General features: G+C 37.7%; 1 protein-coding gene and 1 long non-coding RNA gene across 18 annotated transcripts in view; one reads left to right on the forward strand and one right to left on the reverse strand.

Moving 5' to 3' along the window:
* The window catches only part of LOC140526901 (utrophin-like), a 558,532-nt gene that overhangs the window by 173,467 nt on the left and 367,539 nt on the right, over positions 1–17,526 (forward strand). For 16 of the 17 annotated variants that reach the window (XR_011974583.1, XM_072643530.1, XM_072643537.1 and 13 more), the window contains 5 exons: positions 1,685–1,762; positions 3,414–3,506; positions 4,250–4,422; positions 6,719–6,834; positions 7,847–8,007. Coding sequence is in view for 15 of the 17 variants with exons in the window: in XM_072643530.1 (XP_072499631.1) it covers positions 1,685–1,762; positions 3,414–3,506; positions 4,250–4,422; positions 6,719–6,834; positions 7,847–8,007 (621 nt within the window). In the remaining 2 variants the exon portion in view is untranslated. Of the gene's footprint in view, positions 1–1,684; positions 1,763–3,413; positions 3,507–4,249; positions 4,423–6,718; positions 6,835–7,846; positions 8,008–15,710; positions 16,563–17,526 lie in introns of those variants that run through there. The other variant, XM_072643543.1, reaches the window with a different exon arrangement.
* LOC140526906 (uncharacterized) lies at positions 4,350–11,162 on the reverse strand. Its single transcript, XR_011974585.1, has 4 exons — positions 10,272–11,162; positions 8,429–8,520; positions 5,457–5,511; positions 4,350–4,437 (listed from the first exon to the last, which is right to left on the reverse strand). It is a non-coding gene; the product is annotated as an uncharacterized lncRNA (long non-coding RNA).

The raw sequence follows: 17,526 nt of genomic DNA on the forward strand, positions 1-17,526 counted from the left end.
ACAGAGAAAGAAAGCAGTCATGGTACTGTAACTGCTTTTAGGGAGGGACTTAAGACTTAAATAAGGTCATGAAAACAGTTAAGCTTTAGAATTACAGAGGATAGGTGAGATCGGATGATTTCAGTATAGGTAGAATGATATACGTGTGCATATTTTAGATATATTTAAACATATGTACACAATTCTATGACTTAACCATCTATATTTCAAAATAGTCTTTTTTTCTGAGAGGTATAAAGTTGGCATTTTAGTAAAATATTAACAAACTTCCTGTATGTCAATCAGTGCATACTTACATGGTTACTACTACTTACGTGTAACAGGAATTATGTTCTACAGGAACACTTGATTGTATGAAATTTTGTTATAAGTTTTGAAAAAAATACAGTATGTGTTGTTGGAATTCCATAATATGGATTGCTTTTCCCTGTGTCTTAACACTGTCCTCCTTGCTTTTCTTCCTTCTCTCTTTCTTGGCCACATGGTCTGTGACTCCTGGCTCCTTGTGGTAGGCATGGGAAATGGAGCAAGAACTCCTCTCCTCTCCTCTTCTCTCCTCTCCGACTCAGAGCCTGCACAGAACTATGTAGCCTTTTGTGAACTTCACCATGTAGAACTTGCTTTAGTATTTAAATCCTAAGATTGTGGTTAAAACTACTGGCAGCTAGACTTGGTCACGGACCCTGGCCTTCTGTCAAGAGGCCTTTCTACATGAATCGGTGTCACTGTGTCCTTTTTAGAAATAAAAAGAGTACAGTGCATTTGGGTCTTTAACTCATTGAGTTGAATTTAAAGGTTTCTGAATTTTAGTGGGGGGAGCTGAGAGTGTGATGGGGAAAGGGGGGAAGGAGGAAGGGAAATTAAGTTTTGCATACCTCCAGCAGCAAAGAAACAACAGCATTTAGCATTTAATTCACACAATTCTGGAATAAGAAGAGACTGTAGAGGTCATCTAGTCTAAGCCATTGCAGAAAAATGATCCCTATATACAGCATTCCTGACAAGGTATCATCTCCTCTTTAAGTTGACACTTTCAGTAAGAGGAAACCCATACTTCCTGAGAAACTTCATTTCATTTTTTGATGACTGTAATTGTTAGGATTTGGAATTTTATTTTAATTATTTATCATGAATTATTATATTATTATATACAAGGAATTATTTTAATTATTTTGATATCAGATGGCAGACTGTGGTGAGCTTTTTTTCCCCCAGAGTAGTCTCCTCAGATGTGGGCTTTTGAAGTTTTTCAAGGTCTCTGTTACTTTTCCAGTAGGCCAGTGTTCTATTTCCCTTGTCTTCCATTTTAACTGAAAGCATATTTCATGCCTTTAGTCCTGCTTGCCTTAGGCATAAGAATTCCTAGTTGTGACTCCAGTCCTTCTCATTATTTTGCTTCCTTCTCAAATACTGTTCCCAGGTACTTAGCTCTGAGAAGACCAAGTTCCTCCTTTTCACATTGTGTGCAGGCCCACCTTTGCTAAAAAGGCACTTTCTTTTCAAAGGATTTATTCAACATTCTAGTTTAAGTATGTGCTAAGCATAAAGACCTGCGTCTTTAGAGTAATAGCTAACAAGTTCCTGTAATGGAAATGTCTCTCTAAAATTGTATACAGTTGTTTTTTTTATTCTTGATGTGAGAAGAGAACCCACCACAATTTTTGTTTCTGTTCTTATTTTCCAGCCCAAGGAACGTGGTTCCACAAGGGTACATGCTTTAAATAACGTCAACAGAGTTCTACAGGTTTTGCATCAGAACAAAGTAAGTGTGGAAGAGTATTTTAAATTCCCTTTAGAAGTGACTTGTTCTGTATCAGCCTTGCACACCCTGTGGCCCACACGTTGCTTATGGGCTGTTGGGCAACTTGGTTCACACCAGAAGATTCTTTTATAGAGCTGGTGAAAAATGTAGAGGGAAACATCCTTTGTATGTAGAGGAAATCCTTTGACTTGCCACAAATAAGTGACCCACAGGCTGCAGGTTGTTTAGGCCTGTTCTACATGCACATGTGGTATATCAGAGGTTCTACATTACAGGAATTGTGGTCTTTAGTACAGTCTATTGTATTTTATAAATTTGATCAGATAAGCCTATACTATATCTCATATATCACATAAAGACAATGTAATAAAAATGTTTCAATATGTATTTTAAAAGGAATGTATCTGATCTACAAAAGTATCACTATTTAAATATACTTAAACTAGTAACATTTGTTAATACAGTTCCTTAGGGGAGATAATTTACATGTGTATATGTGAGTATGTGTGTACATTTCAGAATGGATGTATGTAAGTGTATGTATTTATGTATGTATGCATTTTTAAAATTCAAACGAGAAGGTCCAGGAAAATGAAGGTGATTATTAAGCAATTTGGGGGATTCTAAAAGGAAATAAATATAAAATGTCTTAATTGAAGTCTTATTAGACCGTCATTGCTTTTAGACGATGGTGTTGACATTTATATATAATAACAATACGTGATGAATCACCAATGTTCTTAAATAACCATAGTGCTAGTCAAGACTTGTGGGTGTTTAGGACTCTTCATGCCTGCTGATATGTAAGAAAGCATCCCTTAGTTTTGTGAAATCAAAAATTTGCCATTCTTCTCCAAGTGTAATTATCATGTTTTGTTTGTTTTAAAAAAGTACATTATCTTGTGTCTGTAAGTTATGAGAAAAATGAAGATTATTTTGTACCTTCTTACATAGTCATTTACTCTAATAAGTAAGTAGAAAGTTGCTCTATTGTTGCTCATATATTTGAAAAGATAGACTATTTGGTTCCTAATGGTAGTAAAAGTAGTGATCATTCTTCTTGGTGGGCATTGCTGCCATGGATGCAAATGCATCTGCTCTGGGCCTCTCACAAACAGTTTAATGAATTTCTGTGGCCATAAAAATTCAACATCTGGTGGTTAATCCTCTAGTGATGAGGCTTTTTAGGTTTTTTCCTAGGTTAGTCCTTAGAGGAGAGGCACAGAGTCCATCACTGTATTTTTAGTCTCTCCAACTTGAGGGAGAGGGAAGGACCTGTTAGAACCTGTCCTGAGCTGAGAGAGTTTGAGAAGTAGGAGTCAGCTATGCACTGAAGTTAAGTACCCCATAGTATCTTAGTGAAGTCTCTAGAATTAAATGTGTTTCAATAGTGACATTATTGACTTCTAGTTTTTCTCATATTGCTCAGTCAAACCATTGGATCTTGTTCATGAAAAAGTCAAGGCGTGGCTGTTGTGTTGATCATTTTGTTTAAATCTGCATCTTTGTTACAAGAAAGTGTTTTATTGGGTGTGAGGAGGAATGGTTGGAATCAAAATCAATAAAATATTTGTTTAAAAAAAGAGAAAAATACTCAAGTAAAATATTTTATTGACATGATTGACTGAAGACCATTTATTTTTTTTCACAGGTAGAACTGGTAAACATAGGAGGAACTGATATTGTGGATGGAAATCACAAATTGACACTGGGCTTATTGTGGAGTATCATCTTGCACTGGCAGGTGGGGAAATTTTGGTCCATATCTCCCCCCACCCCAAATAGTTCTCTTTATAGGAATGTAAAAGGCCTATAAAACCTATGTTTTCTTTCTTCCTGCCCTGTTTTTTAAAAAGTATCTAATTTTTGAATAATAGAAAAAAGTTTGTCATATTTTAGATGACAGGTTCTTAACCTTTTTTGTGTTTTGGAACCCTTGTAGTAATTTGGTAAAGTCTACAGACTCCTTATCAGAGAAAATATTTTTAAATGTATAAAATAGAATATGTCACATTAAAAAAACAAACAAATCATATTGAAATACCATTAATGTTAAATACATTTCAAGTGTTTATTTTTCTTAAAAATGAAAAATGAAAATATTAAATAAGTTTTGGACCCCAGTTAAGAGCCCCTCTTTTTAATTTTAATTTCTTTTGCTTTTGTATACATAGGTTTTATTCTTTGACCTCAGATTATTTTTTTAATCAGGAAATAATTCCCCTCCCTCCTTTGTTCTTTTCTTCCTTTTTTCCTCCCTCCCGTTCTGCATTCTAACCTCCCCTCCTATCTCCTCCCTCCCTCTTACAGAAAACCAACTATTATGGTTTTTTTTTTAATGACTACTTTGCGCTACCTGTGGTTTTAAAAAGAACATGTTGCTATAAGATACTTATGAATTGCGTGGTCTTTGTTTATGGATGTAACATGTTTCATTCAAGGAATTTTTCCAAATGACTATGCAACGATGCTTTTCTAATTAAATAGGTAAAAGATGTCATGAAAGATATCATGTCGGACCTACAGCAGACAAACAGTGAGAAGATTCTTCTGAGCTGGGTTCGGCAGTCAACAAGGCCTTATAGTCAGGTCAACGTTCTCAATTTCACTACAAGTTGGACCGATGGGCTGGCCTTTAATGCTGTTCTCCATCGACACAAGTGAGACATTTGACACTGTTTTAGATCATAAAAACATGAGGTCATAAATTAAGAATTGGAGGAGGACTTAAGATATCTTATAGGACAAATCTATAAGAAAGTATAGATTTTTCTTGGGTAACTGTAAACCCCTATTCTCACTTTGCCAAATAATATATTGTTTTGTTGAAAAAATAATTGTGATTAAGAAAACTACCAATGGAGATTTTTCTTGCATGAGAAATGCCAAGGCCACAATATAGCTCCCAGGATTTCTTCCACCTACTTTCTGATTTAAACAAAAAAAAAGTTGAAATGCTTGGCATGCTTTAATCCTACTCTTTAAACATCAGCCAGTCCTGTGTGTAAACAATAGTGCTTGTTAGTTTCAAGCGTTCTTACTGCCAAAAGTTTTTTTTTAAAGCCATTTGAGGGGGAATAAAAAGATTTCAGTGTCCTTGAAGAAATTTTTCTTTTTTTTTCTTCATAGATAATCAAGTAGCATTTAGGCTTAAACATTTGTTTTCAATTATATAACATTGTCTAAGTATCCATTTCCTCCTAAAATACTAAGTAGTTTTTAGTGTATATTTAAGTTTTTTTGAAAGTCAGCTAAGTTTTAGTGTTTTAGACTAATAGAAAGAATCAGTGGTTTCAAGGTTGTGACAGTAAAAATAAACCATTGTTTGTGCATGTATGAATGCAAACACACAAACATACATACCCATCAAGTTTGCTTTACGTTGATTGGAGGGAAGAAGAGTTTATACAAAGTATGTAAGGAAAGTAGACTTTAATTGTTGTGTAAATATTATAACTTTGAACTATTTTGTCTATTTCTGTCATATACCATGTACTTAGCCCCATCAGATTTAATTGCATATCTAGGAAGAACCCTTATTTCAATCTTTTTTCTAAGTAATCTATTTTAGTCTTAGAGTACATAATGAAAATGCAGTTTTAAGGCAGAATGGGCTTTATTTATCTTGTGATAGTAGTGATCACAAAGAAGGCAAAAACATGGGGAAAATAGTGATAAAATATTTGCTGTTTACCTTAACAAGGTCTAATGTGGACTTTGTTGTTGATAGGAAGGCTTCTTGGTAAGAACTGAAAAATAAAGATACAGCATAACTATATCACACCTTTATAGTAAGCATTTTGATCTAACATTTAAGACCCACGTAAGTGTCCATTTAAATTTAACGTTCATTATAAGAATAATCATCCTTGTTTCATTTATGGGACAAAAGTTCAAATCAGTGGTAGCTAATAAGTTATTCTGCTTCATATTGGCAGCAAATATAATGCACACAATGATTTCCAGATTTTTCTCACTCCCAGTGCATTACTTTGAATGCCAGAGATTGCTGTTTCTTCTCCTTCTTCTTTCTCCTCCTAACCTGTTTTTGCAATTCTTTTGTGCTGGTGTTTGTTCAGTGTGTATGTACATGTGTGTATGTGTGTATACATCCATGTGGACGTATATAGCTATATATTTACAGATTTGATAATGGTACTTATGATAGATTTAGAACATGTCCTTATCGATAAAAAAAAAGGCATCTAAGCAAAATCACCTCATCTCTTTGTAGAGTGCACTCTGCTAGGTGCTGGGTGAAAAAAAGTTCAGAAAAAAGGATTTGTTGTCAAGAATGACATGACCAGATTGATGAAGGAAGAAATTTAGTATGACCACGATATGATGTATTAATTGAAGGTGGAGAATGGACTGGGAAGACATGTTAATATGTTATTGTAATAGTCCAAATGAATGGTGTTGGAATTTAGTAAATGCTGTGGTAGTGACAATAGGGAGGAAGGGATAGAGAGCTGTGAAACAATTGTGGAAGTCAATTCCATAGATCTTGGCTACTGATTAAGTGTGAGAAATGATGTAGAAGAGTAAAACTTGGCACTAAGATTTTGAACTTAGTATACAGACGAATAGTGGTATAGTGAATAGAAGTGAGAAGGAGGAACAGCTGATTATTGCAGAAAATTAGCCCTTTAAGAGAAATGAAGACTCATAGGTTGGGCAGCTAAGGAAAATGCAGCTCACTCAATTGGAAATGACCAGACTTTTTCCCTTAGGGTCTGGATACTCAGTAAATGTTCAGTGAATTAATTTTTCTGATATATTTCTTTTAAAGAATTATGTTTAAATATTGCTTATATACATAGCTCATGATATGTGGATTACAGACAATATTGATACAGAAAGCAAATGATTATTTTGTTTATAAAACCCCAAACATACGACTATAATAATAATTGCATTGTCTTCTGTGTTGACCTTGTTTATCTTGTTTTTCAGACCTGATCTCTTTAACTGGGATAGAGTTACTCAAATGTCCCCAGTTGAGAGACTGGAACATGCTTTTAACAAGGCTCAAAAGCATCTGGGAATTGAAAAGCTGTTAGATCCTGAAGGTACTATAGAAGATTTTCATTTTTGACTTTTAAGCACTTTAAGGTGTTTTTTAATTTAGAGAACTGGGCATAATTGCAATTCCTTTGAGAGGCATTATATGTTTGAGCATATTACAATTTTTGACATCACTTTGGCAGTAAACATACTCATGGGCCCTTACATTTGAAAAGGAATACTCTGAAATATTTTTTCTTAGCCAATGTAAGGACCCTTAAAAAGACTGAAGTATTCACTGTAGTAGTGTGTCATTTATTTCTTATTTGTAACTCTCCTCCTCAGTAATAACCTTAACCTTTGGGAAAATGTTGATTAAACATTTTTTTCCATATAACTTGATGTACAAGGTACATTGATTTAATTTAAAAGGTAAGAGCATGTGTTTCCACAGATTTTTTACTTAAAATATTTTCCAGTTGCAGAAATGACACACAGATTTCAAACAATAGATGCTTTAGGGCTGATACTTTTTCAGTTTCTTCATAAATAGAGAAGATATTCACTTTTCAACTATAATATTGAGATGAGGTGTGTGTATATTAAATGTACCATGTAAATATACAGAACGTGAAATTTAAAAATTTAATTTCTTTGAAATAACCATAATTCACTACTTTTTTGAGCACATGATGTGTAGTGACAATTATTCAATTTTGTTTACCATTGCCAAAAAGTTTTGCTCAAAGAGCCAACAATCAATAGCTAATGTGGTTACTGTGAATGTAGCCACATTATCTGCACACATGAATTAGAGATATTTTTGCAGATTTTCTGGGTGGGGAATAAATAAAATTAAATATTTTTTATGTCTTGCATATCACACAGAAGGGAAATTTAGTGAGTTCTAGTATTTCAAAGAAATAATTTATTAACTTCATATGCTATTGGCTAGGTGCTGTTCACATGCAAGCTGGTGGATTACTATTTCCAACTTTGAGTGATTACTCCAATATGTTCTTTTCACATATTTTACATGAAAAATCTAAGCTATTTCTTATTTCCTTCTATTTATAGATGTTGCTGTTCAGCTTCCTGACAAGAAATCCATAATTATGTATTTAACATCTTTGTTTGAGGTGCTTCCTCAGCAAGTCACCATGGAAGACATTTGGGAAGTTGAAACTCTTCCAAGGAGATATAAGAAAGAATGTGAAGAAGGAGAATTTACTGTGCAAGTAAGTGCATGAGAATTCATAGAACTGGATGATGCTTTAAAAGTCAGTGTAGTCCAACCCTCCTCATTTTATATTTAAGAATATTGAGTCTTTGAGTTAGCAAATGGCAGTGTTTTCTCCATTCAGGACAACTAGGTGGCACAGTGGATAGAGCATTCCAGGAAGACCTGAATTAAAATTCAACCTCAGACATTTACTGCTTGTGTGACCCTGAACAAATCATTTAACCTTTTTCTTAGTTTCCTCACATGTAAAATAAGTGAAATAATAGCATGCACCTGCCAGAGCTGTTTTAAAAATCAAATGAGTTAACAAATGTAAAACATTTAGTGCAGTGCCTGGCACCTTGTAGGCACCATTATCATCATCACCATCAAGCCCATTATTTTTATCATTGCTATTATAAATATTATTCACATACCTAGTAAGTGTCAGAGCTGTTTTCTAAGACTCCTACTACCATACTAGGTCTTCATTGTTCAGCTTCTCTCTTGGTGTCCTTCTAGTTCCCTGCTACTCCCCCCAAAATAATAGAATTAAAAACAAAACAAAACAAAATATGTCATTAAAAAGTGATATAGACTCTTTTGCTTTTAATGTGGTATATTCTCTTATTGTAATACTTGGGGTGTGTGTGTGTGTTTTTTTGTACTAGAAAGCCAGCTCCCTATATCTCTACTCACACAGCTACCACCTTAGTTCAAACTCTCACCATCCTTCCCTTTGATGACTGCACTAGTCCCTCAGTTGGTCTCCTTGCTTCCAGTCTTACCACTCCAGTCCATTCTACATACTGCTGCTAAAGTGATTTTCCTTAAGTGCAATTCTGCCCATGTGATTCTTCTACTCAACCAATTCTAGTGGCTTCCAGCTATCTCTAGAGCAAAACATCTCTTGTCAGCTTTTAAAGCCCTATACAGTCTTGTCCCATTCTACCTTTCCAGATGTCTGACCTCTGCTACCTAACCAAACTGGCCTTCTCTATGTATTTCTCACTTAGGATACTCCCTTCTTCCGTCTCCTTTCTTGGAAGATTGCCATGCCCTCTTAACTTCGTAGAATCCCTCTCTATAAGATTCAACTTCACCTGAATCTTTGTTTCTTGGAAGCCATTTCTGATCTCCCCCCACCCCTAAATTGGCAGTGATCTCTCCCAAACTACTTTAAAGTCAATTAATTTGCATATTTGTATTACTAACTTGAAAATTATGCTCTGTAATTTTATATGTACTTGTCTCCTCCTTTAGATTATAAACTTATTGTGAATAGGGATTATTTCATTCTTTGTTATATATATCCCTACTGCCCAACACAACTGCATAGTGGGTTATTAATAAATACTTTCTGATTGATTGATTTTTCTCTAGAGTTACTATGACTTTCTGACCTCTCTTTGGAAAGGAATGCACTATAGCTGTATTTTTAAATAGAGGACTACATCTGATGTCAGAAAGACTACATCACCCACCTAGCAGACAATTTCTTGCTATGTGATCTAGAGGAAGTTCAGTTCAACAGCATTTGTTATGAGCATACATTACTTTTTTGAACTTCAGTCTACTTATTTCCAGAATGGAGTAAAAATGCCTATGGTCTAGTAGTAAGGCTAAAATGAAATAATAAATGATCAAATAACGAGATAATAAATGATTAAATAAATAAATGATTAAAATGCTTTGAACATCTTAAGGCAGGCTCTAAATGTCAGCTGCTGATACTGCAGCTATCACTACTACTACTAATGCCTCCTACCATTTAGCATCAGTTTACTCGGAGGCAATTGTTCAACTGGCCAACATTTTTTTTTTTTTTTATGACTGACCTTTTAACCAGCTCCAGACTGATGCCTAAATTCATCCATAGCCCTAGGCTGACCCCAAAATTTATCCACAGCCTTGACTCTGGCCTCAGATAGACCCTGAACTTCACCCACAGATTTGAGCTGTAATTCCAGTCACAGACCAACTTGTATCTGTGACCAATGACTGAGCAATGACAAGGAGCTATGATCCTAGCAGAAAAGAAGGACGAAATACCATCACCCATACTTTTCTTCCTCCTCCTTTTTAGATATAAGGTCAAGGGTAAGTATTTGTCAGCTGTTGATTAGGGAGGCAAGTCTGGGACTTTGAGGGGGGCAGTCTAGGGTTGAGTTTTTGAGTCATTCTGGAATAGGATTTGGGGCAGCTACGTAGCACAGGTGATAAGAGTGCCATGTCTGGAGTTGGGAAGACCTGAGTTCAAATGTAGCCCCCAAGACTTACTAGTTCTGTGATCTTGGGCAAGTCACTTAACTCAGTTTCCTCATCTGTAAAATAAGCTAGGAAAGGATGACACTTTGGTATTTTTTGCCTAGAAAACTCCAAATGGGGTACCAAAGACGGGGACACAAAACAACTAAACAGTAACTGGGGTAGGATTTAGGGGTCAATCTGGGGCTGGGTCTTGGGGTCAGTGTGGGGTAGGATTTAGGGGTCATTCTGGGGCTGGGTCTTGGGGTCAGTCTGGGGCTGGGTCTTGGGGTCAGTGTGGGGTAGGATTTAGGGGTCAGTCTGGGGCTGGGTCTTGGGGTCAGTCTGGGGTAGGATTTAGGGGTCAGTCTGGGGCTGGGTCTTGGGGTCAGTCTGGGGTAGGATTTAGGCGTCAGTCTGGGGCTGGGTCTTGGGGTCAGTCTGGGGTAGGATTTAGGGGTCAGTCTGGGGCTGGGTCTTGGGGTCAGTCTGGGGCTGGGTCTTGGGGTCAGTGTGGGGTAGGATTTAGGCGCCAGTCTGGGGCTGGGTCTTGAGGTCAGTCTGGGGTAGGATTTAGGGGTCAGTCTGGGGCTGGGTCTTGGGGTCAGTGTGGGGTAGGATTTAGGGGTCAGTCTGGGGCTGGGTCTTGGGGTCAGTCTGGGGTAGGATTTAGGGGTCAGTCTGGGGCTGGGTCTTGAGGTCAGTCTGGGGTAGGATTTAGGGGTCAGTCTGGGGCTGGGTCTTGGGGTCAGTGTGGGGCTGAACTTAGGGGTCAGTCTGGGGCTGGATTTGGGGCTTAGACTGAGGCCAGGGGGGAACCCCGGCGATGAGGGGTTGGGGTGACCCTTTCAGGGCTCCTCGCGGGCGGAACGTTGGAGCCGAGCCCCGAGCGCGGAGCCGAGAGTCTGTGGGGGAGGGACCCGCGGCGTAGTCACTGCCCAGCAACGGGCGGAAATGGGGCTGCTGTCCGGAGGCGCGCCAGTTACGGGGCTGCTGTCAGGCCGTCCGGGCCGGGCTGCCGGGGGCGCCGCGGAGCTCGGCCCGGGGAGCCTGTGTGTGCTAAGCTAGTTCCCTGGCCAACATTTTCAAATGCGTTCGGTAAAATATCCGCAACATTCTGGTAATTCTGACCCGTGTTGTGTTTTTTTCCCAAGAAGCTCCGAGAGTTGCCATGTTACAGGATTTCCCACTTTTTCTCCGTAGTGAGGGAAGGACGTTTTAGAGGTTCAGCGATGCAAGTGACGTGTTCAGGGACCGAATAATGTATGTCACTTCGCATAAGAGAAGAAGCGAACCTCAAACCCAGGGGTCCTGCTTCCCGTCCCAATACGATTTTCAGTCCTACGTCATCTGGATGATATCTGGCTCCTTGTATCGGTCTGTTTTACTGCGGCTGCCTTGCATGAACTGCCAAAAGCCTAGGGCTGATTGTCTGAAGTGATGCTCGTTTTCGCATATTGAATTTCCTTTTACCATTGAGCTTTTAAGTAGAGTGGGGTGATCTGATTTCTTCCCTTTAATTTTCATTTGAACAAAGGAATCTTGGAGTCGGAAAAATGCAGGAACCAGTCAGGTGCTCACTCTGGGAGTCCTGCACTTTGATAATATCAAGGCTTTTTTCCCCCCTTCCACTCTTGCCATGTGTCAGGGTTATTTGGGTTCTTAGTCCAGCAGGGCTCAAATTTACAGATACTAATTAAAAACTGAGGCAAAATATTCAAACAATATAAAATGCTTTCATCTTGTTTAGGATTACAACTTTTTATTATATGGCAAAGACCCATTCTCTCCTCTTGATTTACTCTTACTCTTCTTTCCCTAACCAAACAATAGTTTTGTGTCTTATCTTGCAAAGACTTTGAAATCAAAAGGCATTTTGAAGCATTAGAAACTTATTTTTTTTCCATTGGAAGGAATAAATCTATATAATATTGTTAATGCCCATCCCCTCCCATATTTCATTTATTTTCAATTTAGCATTTTTTAATGAGAAATAAACAGAATTTATAAAGATCTTTTCCTTTCTTAGTTATCTTGTTGTGAATTTATCCATGTAGAAATGTATTCTATTTTTTGACTGGCCAGTTCTTTTAATTCATAGAATCTTGGTAGAAAATATTGCCTACCTTACCCACTGCAGAAATTTTGGCAGGTTGTCATCCACACTTTTTTAAAAAAATAATTCAAGTTTTGAGAATGCACAAAGGAGGGGGGGTTCCTTTTATTTATTAAATATGTTTAATCATTGGCATTTCTTCCATATAGTAAACTAAGGTCTCCCTCCCTATAATTTTTTCTTTTGCACCTATTTTTCCCCCCAGTAGACAGAGTAAATCTATTTCCTTTTCTTCATGACAGCTTTCCACATATTTAAAGATAGCTTATCATACTTCTCCAAGTCTTCTCTTTTCCTGGTAAATCCTTGACAATCTCTTAAATCTTCTTTTATTGATATAATTTCAGACCCATCATGATCTTGTTGACTCTTGCTTGCTTCTACACTTCTCAAGATGTGATTCCAAGCTGTTGTATAATGTTGGCTTAATGTTATTTTGAAGTCATTTCCTGTCCCTTATTTGTGAGGATAAATGAAGAATTTTAGAGTTATTCCTTCCCATCATGTATTTTCCCCATTGGTTTTTTTAAAAAACCTAAGTACAAGACTTTATCTTTAATAAGTTATGCCAGATTAGTTTCAGCCCATCCCACCTTGTCAGAATCTTTAAAAGTTCTGAGTTAGTTTTTAAACAGTAGTTACTATTATTTTCAACTTTATTTTACCTGCCAATTTGATTTGCATTTCCTGTGTTTTTTTTTAAAATTATTTTATTTGTTTTCAGTTTTCTACAGTCATTTCTATATATCTTAGATTCCCCCCCCCTCCTTTCCCCCTCTGTCCCCCTCTTTCCCCACTCCCTCCCTGAGATGGTGTGTAATCTTATATAGGTTCTACACATACATTCTTATTAAATACATTTTCACTTTAGTCATGCTGCATAGAAGAATTAAAATGAATGAGAGAAACCATAAAGCAAAACAAAATATAACCCAAGAGAAAATGATCTGCTTCATTCTGAGATCCAGTTCCTTAGTTCTTTGGATGTGGAAGGTGTTTTGCCTGAAGCGAGTACTTTGGGAATTTCTTAGGTCCTTGCATTTCTGTGAAGGACTTAGTCTACCAGAAAAATTCCTCACACACTGTGAGTGTTGTTGTGTTCAAAGTTCTGGTTCTGCTCCTTTCACTCAGCATCAGTTCATATAAGTCTTTCCAGGCCTCTCTGAAGTCTTCCTGTTCATCATTTCTTATACCACAATAGTATTCCATTACATTCATATGCTGCAACTTGTTCAGCCATTCTCCAATTGATGGGCATCCCCTTGATTTCCGGTTTTTGGCCATCAAAAAGAGATCTGCTATAAGTATTTTTGTATATGTGGGACCCTTTCCCATTTTTATGATCTCTTGGGGATCCAGTACTAGAAGTGATATTCCTGGGTCAAAGGATAAGCACATTTTTGTAGCCCTTTGGGCATAGTACCAAAATGGCTCTCCAGAGTGGCTGGATCAGCTCACAGCTCCACCAACAATGAATTAGTGTTCCAACTCTCCCACATCTTCTCCAACATTTATCATCTTCCTGTTTTGTCATGTTAACCAATCTGATAGGTGTGATGTGGTACCTCAGAGTTGTTTTGATTTGCATCTCTCTGATCAATAGTGATTTAGATCACTTTTTTCATATGACTATAGATAGCTTAAATTTCTTCCTCTAAAAACTGCCAGTTTGTTTGGCCTAGAGGCCGATGAGCTACCCGAGCCTTCTTACCTTTTCACTGGTCTTCGGTGGCCAACCGGATAAATGTATTGAGAGAAGAGACTTTCCAGAATCAAACAACGGTTAGGCTTTATTCAGGGTCTTAGATACGTATCCATATGCAGGGTGAATTCTTCCTCAGGAGAGAGGAATCCTCCTCCCAAGGGGCAAGAATCATACAGCAAAAGGATGGGAGTGGAAGAGGGGAGGGACCCTGTTCGCTCCAAGGGCCCCACAGCAAGAAGAGCCCCCGGAGGGGACTCCACATCCAGAAGAAGGCCTTCAGGCTTTCCCATCCCTACTTAAGCTCTCCCAGCTGCATAGCTAATTAACAACAGGTGTGCTCAGACCATGGCCCAATCTCAAGGGTGGGATGCTCTCCCCAGCAAGTTTCCCACTGAGAAGAGGTGGAAATACATAAGATAGCTGATGTTTCACACCTCAATCCCCAGCTGTTCCCTGGGGGGCCTCGTGAGAACTCTGAGGTTTAGAAATCCTCACTTTTACCTGCCCAAGACTGTTCCCGTGAAAACTGAGCTTACACCCCCAACACCTGTTCATATCCTTTGACAATTTATCAGTTGGGGAATGACTTGTATTCTTGTCATTTCCTGTGTTCTTCAGAGACCTGGATAACAGTGTCAAACAAGAGTGGGTCACACACAAGAGTCTTGTAGTGTGCTGTTGAGCTCTCTGTGACATCAACCAATTTATCAATACAGTTATGAATCTTTTTCATCATACTATTATTGAAAACTTATTTGTTCATGATGTTTACTTTTTCCTTCAAATTTCTTGAGTATATTAAGCTAAGCTATATCTGCTGTATTGCACTGATATCTGTTCAGTCTAGGAATGCTAACAGCAATGTAAATGAGGTGCATATTGGTTTAATCTGCACTTAATGAACCCATTCTTGTTCTTAATCATTACTGTTTTCTGTTTGGAATTCTTACAAACTATTTCTGCCCCCCCTCAAAAAAAAATCTAGTTTTATCATGGAGTACTAGGTTTTAGAGGTGTAGATGAGTTGAAAAGTCATCTAGTACCACCTCCTCATTTTATACATGAAAAGACTGAAGCCCAGAGAGGTAAATAATTGGATTAAGGGCACAAGCCTCATTAATGGCAGAACTAGAACTCCTCTGGTTCCAAGTTGAATTTTCTCCTAAGCACAATGCCTGGTGTACAGCAAGGGTTTAATATATACTTATTGCCCACTTGTTTCCCTTCTCCACAATTTGTTTCTTTCCATAAACATAGTTGAAAATATCCATTTCTTTTATCTTTTGATATTTTTCTGGTCAAGTTTCAGTTAATTCTGGAATTTAGTTTTCCCTTCATTATCAAAAGTTTATGTTACTTTTTCAGATTTGGCTTTGGTTTTGTGCCCTTCATCTTTTGTATGTTCCTTTTCAATCTTTAATCTCATCTGCTTGCTCCTTGGGTACTTCCATTTTTTGTGATCAAGGAACATTTATTGAGTGCCTTCTCTGTGCCTGACTCTGGGAATACAGCAAACAAAAAGGAAATAATCCCTCGTCTCAAGAAGTTCACATTCAAGCTAGAGAGACAACATGCACTTATATAGGTATGTAGCAGATAGATGTAAGGTAATTTTTGGATCTGTGCACTAGTGCTTTGATAGATGTGAAAAGCATTTATGGAGATGGTAACTCTTGAGCTTAGTACTGAAGGGAACTGAATTCTGAGAGATGCAAGTGAGAGTGTAAGGGGGAATGCATTTTAGGCATAAGGGAGAGTAAATGTCAAAGCAAAGAGATGGGAAATGGAGTTACGTAGGTAAGAGACAGAAGGCCAGTTTGCTGTACCATAGGTTGCATGAAGAAGAATACTGTTTAATAAGATTAGGTCAGGTTTTGAAGGACTTTAAATGACATCCAGAGGAGTTTCTATTTGATCTTAAGGGTAAAAAGGGAGTCAGTGGAGTTAGTTCACTGAGTCAGAGTAGATTTGCATTTGGAGGATTGTTGGAATATAGAGAGGCATGATACAAGGAGATCATTTAGGAATCTAGGAAAGAAAAGTTTTGGGTCTGAATTTAGTGAGTGGCTGTGTGAATAGAGAAGTTGTTGAATGCAAAAGGTCTTTTCAGAGCTAGAAACAACTAAATTTGACATTTGAGGTGAGTGAGAGGTAGCAGTCTTGAATCATGTATTCGGGTAACAAGATGTTTGTTGGTATCCTTGACATAGAAATGGTAGTTTGGAAGAGGGGTAGGTTTCATGCTAGCATAATAATAATAGGTAGCATTTAAAGAGGAGGGAGGCTTACCCAAGCTCATCTATTTCTTTTCTACTCTGTAGTGCCTAGAACTGAACTCAGTGATCCAGCATTGACCATGAAGAATTCTGTGGTATCACACTACCTATCTCCTTTTGGACGCTGCTTCCTTGTTGCAGTCTTAGAATGACATTACTATCCTAGGATAATATTTCCATCTGGCTATTTGATTGTCACTGAAAAGCAAACATATCTTTGTCACTAGGTAAATAAGGGGATAAACATTTATATAGTGTCTACCATATTATTCCAGGCATCGTGCTAAATGTTTTACAAATATTATCTAATCTGATCGTCACATATACCCTGAGAGGTAGGTGCTGTGAATAGCCCCCATTTTACAGTTGCAGAAATCTGGTTAAACAGAGATTGTGACTTGCCCAGAGTCACATAGCTACTTAGTATCTGAGGCTGAATTTGAATTCAGGTCTTCCCAACTACAGACCCAGTGCTGTGTCCATTGCATACCACCAAGCTGCTTCATAAATGACCTTTACCAAATGACTCACTGTCTGTAGACTTTGGTTTCCTTTGTAAAATGAGATGCATTTTTCCTTATGCTCCCTATGCTTTTATTTGGAACAACCTGCTTCCCAGTCCCTGTTTGTAGCAGTGCTGTTCTTTTAGTAGTTATCCAAGCTTGAATCTTTGGAGTCATCTTTGATTCAGCACTCTCCTTTTTCTTTTATTTCCAGTAGATCAGTTCTTTAGTTTTCTTGCAAAAACATTTCTCGTGTGTGTCTGTGTGTGTGTCTGTGTCTGTGTGTGTGTCTTTGTGTGTGTGTGTGTGTGCGCACGTGCACATTCTTGCATGTTTTGCTCCCATTATTGCTTCATTAGTCTCATCGAGCCCTTCATCACTTTGCTGCTGGAAGACTATGAGAGTCTTCTTTTTGCTGTCTCTGATTTCATTCTCTCTTTCCTTTCATCAATTCTGCATAAGGCATCCAGAGTAATCTTTTAAAAACAGAGTTTTTTTGAGTTATGGCACCCTTTTGTTGATCAAACTGTTAATGCCTCTGATGTTTAATTTCTTTGCATGGTTTTCAAGGAATTCTATAATCTAGTCGCATGCTACTTATCCTGCTTTCATTCAGTTCCATCAGAAATTAAGCATATGGAGTGTTTAAAGCAGTATGCTGGGCACCATCTAATTTTAATTTCCAAAC

The sequence above is a fragment of the Notamacropus eugenii genome, chromosome 2 (genome assembly GCF_028372415.1).
Source record: "Notamacropus eugenii isolate mMacEug1 chromosome 2, mMacEug1.pri_v2, whole genome shotgun sequence".
NCBI lineage: Eukaryota > Metazoa > Chordata > Mammalia > Diprotodontia > Macropodidae > Notamacropus > Notamacropus eugenii.